The following is a 6,796-nucleotide window of genomic DNA, read 5'->3' on the forward strand; positions in this document are numbered from 1 at the left end:
ATCTACAAGGGCTCTTTATTTTTTGACTCTCTATTTATCTCTTCATAAATATTAAACTCTATATATAACATCTTATTCTAATAAACTTTCTAACATATAAGTTAGTTTGGCTAGTAAAAGTTATTAGCCAAATTTGACTAGCGAGTGAGTCAATTTGAGCCAAATAGCTTGTCAAGTTCAATAGTTAGTGTATTGAAAAGCTATTTTGCTGTTAACTAGCTAGAATTTAGCTTGACAAGTTGTTCAGTTAGTCTCTTTTAGACGCTCTTACATTACGTTAAAATGCATTCTTTTTCCCGGACGGCTGTTAGCCTGTTTGTTCTTCCGTACGTCTTGCAGTTGCAGGCTAGCACGGCAGCACCTGGATCGTCGTTTTCGCCACGCGAGCTAGGCTACTGCCATGTACAGTTGCAGCACCGCTGATTCGTTAGTCCCGACCATTTGCGACATTGTTAATGTGATCCGGCACACCGTTTCCTCCAAAGCGAGAGCTTAAACAATTCAATAACCATATCTTCAGGAATCATACATGGTGTCGCTTTTACGAGCATGTCCTGTGCGGCAAGTTTGTCAAAGCTCTCTAAGACGAGATAGACATGGAAGATGCAATTGACCTGGACCTCAGGCTCGAGATCCAGCGACTTGCGAGGTGGTTCTTCTACAGCCACTTGCGGATTCTCCTGTTCATTAACCCGGCTTCCTCCGCAAACCTCTCGTGCTCGATCGCTTGCTGTTGCCTGTTGCCTGTCGCTGTAGCTAGGCGCCGAGACAAGTCGGTAGCTCGAAGCGTTGGTTGCATATACTTGCAACAATGGTGGAACTGACGGTGTCCGTGCTCCTCCTGGTCGCCGGCGTCGTGGCGATGCTGGTGCTCCACATCCTCATCGTCGTCTGGGCGCTCCGGCGGGGCGTCGTCCTCCGCGCAGCGGCGTCGCGGCAGGACGAGGAGCGCGCGGAGGGGCTGTCTGCCGAGGACCTTAACGAGCTGCCGTGCCATGCCCACGAGTGCAAGGCCGGCGCGGGCGCCGAGTGCGCGGTGTGCCTGGAGGCGTTCCAGGCGGGGGACCGCTGCCGGGTGCTGCCGCGGTGCGACCACGGCTTCCACGCGCAGTGCGTCGACCAGTGGCTACGCAAAAGCCGTGTGTGCCCCGTCTGCCGCGCCGAGGTCGGCGGCGGCGCAGACAGGGAGGGAAATGCGGAACGGTAGCCAGCGAGCATCTAGACTTCAAGAGCCAGATCGTTGCTGCCTGAATCCTTCCTGCTTGTGCATAGTCGCATAGATACATACAAGTTTGTAGTAGTTCTTGCATTTGCAAAATCATCCTCTGCTGTGCTACATGATCCAGTCCACCCTTTGTAATTAATTAAGAAGCAGATTTAATTCATTATGTGTTGATTTTGCGAGTTGAGAATTCGCTTACCAGGTACAGTGACGTTGCACTCGCACGATCACTCGTCGTTAACTTATCCACACGTTCTGCAATAGGTGACACTTGTCAAACGGGAGTCCAGAGAGGAGCTTTTTTTTTCCCGAGGACGAACTAGAGGTTGTCATCCAAATAGATATATTTCCTTAACGCTACAGGTAGTGGCGAACCTAGAGTAAATTAGAGGCGGGTGCACGTGTTTTGATGGTGTATGGTAATACCTTGTAACAGATGTATATATGGTGAAAATTTAATATACTTCACTAGTTTTGCAAATTTTAGTGGGTACATATGTACCCACTATTGTCTACCTAGCTTCGCCCTTGTGCAGAGGCGGCGAGTAATATAGACAATGCAAGGTGCATCAAGGATAAGTGAACTTCACTAGCAAACCAGCAGGTTATCAGTATCATCAGCATACAATCACTTTTTCTATGTATAAGCTAGCAATAATATCTGATTAGTCTTAGGTTAATTGCTTGGGACTGTCACTTTTAGAAATTTTGTGGTCTGCTATCTCCAACAAGAAAATACATTTCTTAATAGACATTTAGCTATTTGCATAGCAAACAATGCACAGTGTGGCATACGAAATTTTGTTTCTACAACAGATCGTGCATATATAAATGCACCTTCCACTGAAACAATGAGCTTACTCGGCTGCCCTGCAACCGCATCTGCTGCAGCTAGCTGTTCGGACAGCTGCAATCCATAAAGAAAAAACACTATAGAAAAGGTAATCATAGCCGGATTAAAGCCGTAGCAAACCGCACCAAACAAGTCGGGGCCTGTCGCGACGCATGCAAGCTTTGTTTGTTTGGATGTTTTAGACGGTGTTAAAGGTTTGGTTGGACACGTGCAAAAACAACCTCGGAGCATGACTCAATGTGTACACCTGAATCGAGCGTTTATCTAGGGCCTAGCTGGACGGGTGTAGCGCACGCTCGTCCAAACAGTTGCTTCACCCAGACAAAGCTTCAATGAACCAAACAAGGCCCTGTTGCACATTATCATGGTTCGGGGTGCGAGTTATAATGGTCTCATTTAGCCATATAAACATGTCATAGAAAGGCATTTTTGCATTCGTATCATCGTATGGCATTTTGTGTCGTCTGCACTACCGGAATCAACCTCTTCGCCGAGTGCCGGAAGCACTCGGCGAAGCCTTAAAAACACTCGGCAAAGGCTTTGCCGAGTGTAACACTCGGCAAAGAAGGCTCGGCAAACAGTACATCGGCAAAGACTTCTTTGCCGAGTACTTTTCTTCGGGCACTCGGCAAAGAAAAGCGACCGTTTCGGCGCCGGTTGACGGAGACGGCGGCTTTGCCGAGTGTCAACGGTGACACTCGGCAACAAAGATATCTTTGACGAGTGTCCTCTTGGCAGCACTCGGCAAAGCCACCGTCTTTGCCGAGTGCCGCTTGGGACACTCGGCAAAGAGCCCGCCAGGGAGGGTCCCCATGTCAGGCTCTTTGCCGAGTGTCCCAACTGGCACTCGGCAAAGCCGACCTCTTTGCCGAGTGCCAGCGACATAACACTCGGCAAAGAGCCTAAGTCGGTGCCCAGGTCTGTGCTCTTTGCCGAGTGTTATGACCCAGACACTCGGCAAAGAGCCTCTTTGCCGAGTGTTACACTCGGCAAAGTGACCAGTATGTACCTTTTTTATTTGTTTTTTGTTTTCCATCCACACAAACAGAAGATATCACATATATACATCACAGATATCATCACAGACATAAATAGCCAACACAAACATAAAACTGTGACCACAAACATAAATATCCATCACAAACATAAGTGTTCAACACAAACATAAGTCTCAAACGTCGCAAGATCTCACATAAGTATCAAACAGAAACATAAGTAGTATACATAAGTTGTGAAGTCTAAAACAACGACTCATGGAGGTGGGCGGTTTGGCCGGGGTTGCGTTGGGCTGAACCCTTCCGGAGGGTTGTTGGATGCCGCCCCAGATTGGCCCTGCACAAAGAAGAGATAGCATGTGTTATACCAGATGCATTACAAACATCTAACTACAATTTTGGTACTCACAGGAGTGTGGAAGAGAGTAGGGTTAACTGGGGGGAACAATGGAGGTGGCGGAGCGATGCCCTGTGCGGCGCCAAGGCTCTGCATGTACTGGAACATCTCCGCCATCCTCTGATCAGCCGCCGCCCGCTCTGCCATTATCCTCGCCTCCATCTCTTCTAGTTGGGTCTGTAATATTACAAGCCAACGTTATAGTAACTCAAAGACTAGGTATATAACTAAAGGAAGGACGAGTTACAGAAGCACTAACCTCGAGTTGTGAAATGCGATGCTGTGAGCTGTCGTGCCGAGGTCGAATGGCTGGGCTCGAGCCAGTGCTCCTTGCTCTCACCTGAGACAGAGTGGGAGTGGAGGACGAGTCGATTGCCCCGTCGGCAATCCAGTACCGCCCATGTCTCTTGCCTCCTCCGACCCTCATGAGCACATCGGGGTCGATAGGCTCGGTGCTCGGATCATAGTCTGGGCCATGGACCTCCTGCGCCATGGCGGTGTAGTCATGGAGGCGGCTGTAGACGGCGGGGTTGGTGTAGGCCTCGGGCCCGTCATCCGGGTTGTAGGTGACGTCGGACGTCGCCTTACCCTTATGGGCCATAGCATAGGCCGAGAAGGTGGAACAAGGCCTGCCACCATGTGACGCCGACTGCAACGAAAACCAACGAGATAGTTAGAAATAATATCTAACTTAGTGCTATATATCGAAATAAAAAGGTGACGTACCCATGCTTCGGCATATTGGCCTAGGCTCCGGCTGCCTTGGTGGTGCGAGGGCCCTTGCATCTGCAAACGCCGTTCCCGGCTAGCTGTGTGCACCTCGTCCCACTCAGCCGAACACCACCTATCCACCATCTGCTCCCAGCAGAGAGGATGTGCGGCGCACCAATGTGGAATCACCTGCAAAGTAAACACATAAAGTGCATATCAGAAGATAAAATAAAATTCATGCATGGAGTACTGGTACCAAACATGCATGACTTTACCTGCATGTACTGCTCCCTGGTCAACGACATGGTTCGGGCTTGAGGTTTGGTCACCTTCTCCCCAAGGACGGAGCCGTGGTAGGTGATGATGGCCTAGATGCGGGCCTCATAGTGCATGTCCACGACGAGCTTCTTACAGCACGTGGTGGCCACCACATCCGCCCTAGCCTCGTATCCAGCATCGCATCTGAAGAAATCCTGCATACAAAAACGATGTATCCATACATTATTTCAAGAATTTGCAACGAATGCGACATATTTTATATTATACTAAGACTTACCCACAGCTCTTGCTTCACCCGCTCCGCCTTGTTATTGAATTCTCTGCCGTCCCGGTCTACTGCATCGGGGGCGACGGCGTAGTGGTCGAAGGTGAAGGCTGGGCCCGTCACTCCGGCGTACTCCACAAGTCCAGGGAAGTGTTCCCTGCACAGCAGGCCGAGGATGTTGTTGGGGGGGCGACGATGACCCCCAGCATAATCCAAAACCGTCCAAGACATGTCCAAGTGATAAATAAAAAGTATTAGTTTATATTATGATTTTGAACACATAATATGAACAATGAAGAACATAAAGTTACATACCTCTCCCCTTCCGGCCGAATCAACGGCCGTCTGTCCCGAAGTATGGGACGCGGCGGGAGACTCGCGGGGCCTCGCAGGTAGATGCTCCTCGAACTAGAGCCGCCTGAACCTGAGGCGTCCTGCTGCTGGTCGTCGTCGTCCTGCTGGTCGTCGTCGTCCTGAGGCGCCGGCTGCTGCTGCGCTGCCTGCTCTGCCTCCTGCTGCTGCGCTGCCTGCTCTGCATCGTCCGCCGTCCTACTCCTCCTCCCCCTCCTCCTCCTCAGGAAACCGCCCACCATATTTGTCCAACAACCTGCAATTAAGAGTAAACAAATAAGCACATGTAAAAAGATGTATTTAAAAACAGGTGCGAAATAAAAAGTCATATAGCATTACATCGATTAAAAATAATCTTCATATGTGTCGGGGTTAGCCGGATCAAAACTCTCATCATCACTATCAAGCATTTCAATCTCAACACCATCGGAAGACGCAACCTCATCATTGCCTTCAAGGATTACTAAGTCATTATCATTTTGCACCTCATCATCCTCCTCATCAACAACCATTTCAATATCTACGTCCATTCCGATAGCTTCTGTTAAGTCTATCTCAAATCGCCCTTCTAGCCCATCTTCTTGGAAGAACTCTCCATCATATGTGTCCGGGTCTAAGTTGTAATCTTCATCGTTAGGAACAGGTAACCTCCCATGCGGCGATACCTTATACACAACATCCCAACCCTTAAGATGTTCTTTCGTTTGACACGCATATGGGAGATAATTGTCACACCCGGTTTTAGAAGGCAAACCGAATGCGAACCATGTACGTGCCAGGATCAGTTATTCACGTACACAGCAGTTACATAATATGGACTGTAGGACCGCTAACCTAGAGTAGAATGGCCGTTCTAAGGATTATAGACCTCTGTCTCTTCCTTGACTTTGATATCCCTTCAAAAGTTGGTCCTACTGACCAAACCTATGTTCTACTACATATTATACCTTGCTGAAAATTATGTTTTATTCTGATCCTTCATTTATCTATGATTCATTACTTGCTGGTCATATTAATTCTGTTCTCACCCTTTTGCTTGCGATATCTTTTGTAGATGGCTCGACTTAGACACACTGCACGAAAGTCAGTCATCCCCTTCTTACCCTCCCGCCTTGCTGAGCGTCCGCTTCGCCGTCCCGTGGCCGGGCAGTCCAGCCACTTGGAGAGACTACACCATCGCCTGCGTGAGGAGCAGGAACGTCGACGACAGGAGCAGCAGGGCTCTTCTTTCTCGCTCCACCAGGAGATAGAGTCTGTGAGGAGCTGCTCCCCTGTGCTTCCTCTGGAGCCGCCCCCTGCATCACCACTGGGCGCCCCAGCCTCTGGAGTAGCTGCTGGAGGAGACCCAGACGACGGAGGAGGCGACGACAGCTCGAGCCACGACACCGACTTCTCCGCTAACCCTGAGCCGGAAGGATGGGTTGCTCGACCCATCACTCGCGACGCTGCTCGCGGGTGTCACTTCCATGATGCGCTCGACACCCTGCTACGTCGGGCATTTGACCGGCATACTTGGTCCGTCGAGTATCGCTGTGTGGTCTACCAGCATAGTCGCGGGGTCTACCCGGACCGCTGGGAGGCAACTTGCTTGGTGCGCTGCCCGGAGGACAGTCTCCAGGGTGCAGAGGCCTGTTCAGAGCACTATTCTATCTCTGAGCGGGACTCAGCTGAGGCAGCCATGCAAGATGCTGCACGGCGTGCGCTTTCGCACTACTGCTCGGTT

The 6,796-nt window shown here is 50.1% G+C and overlaps 1 protein-coding gene across 1 annotated transcript; it reads left to right on the forward strand.

Annotated features, from left to right (window-relative positions):
* Positions 1 to 440: 440 nt before the first annotated feature.
* On the forward strand, positions 441 to 1,412 carry LOC109939596 (E3 ubiquitin-protein ligase ATL23). Its single transcript, XM_020537782.1, has one exon. The coding sequence runs from the start codon at positions 812 to 814 to the stop codon at positions 1,205 to 1,207; it is 396 nt and encodes a 131-aa protein (XP_020393371.1). The 5' UTR covers positions 441 to 811; the 3' UTR covers positions 1,208 to 1,412.
* Positions 1,413 to 6,796: the final 5,384 nt, after the last annotated feature.

Source organism: Zea mays, chromosome 5 (genome assembly GCF_902167145.1).
Source record: "Zea mays cultivar B73 chromosome 5, Zm-B73-REFERENCE-NAM-5.0, whole genome shotgun sequence".
Classification (NCBI taxonomy): Eukaryota; Viridiplantae; Streptophyta; class Magnoliopsida; order Poales; family Poaceae; genus Zea; species Zea mays.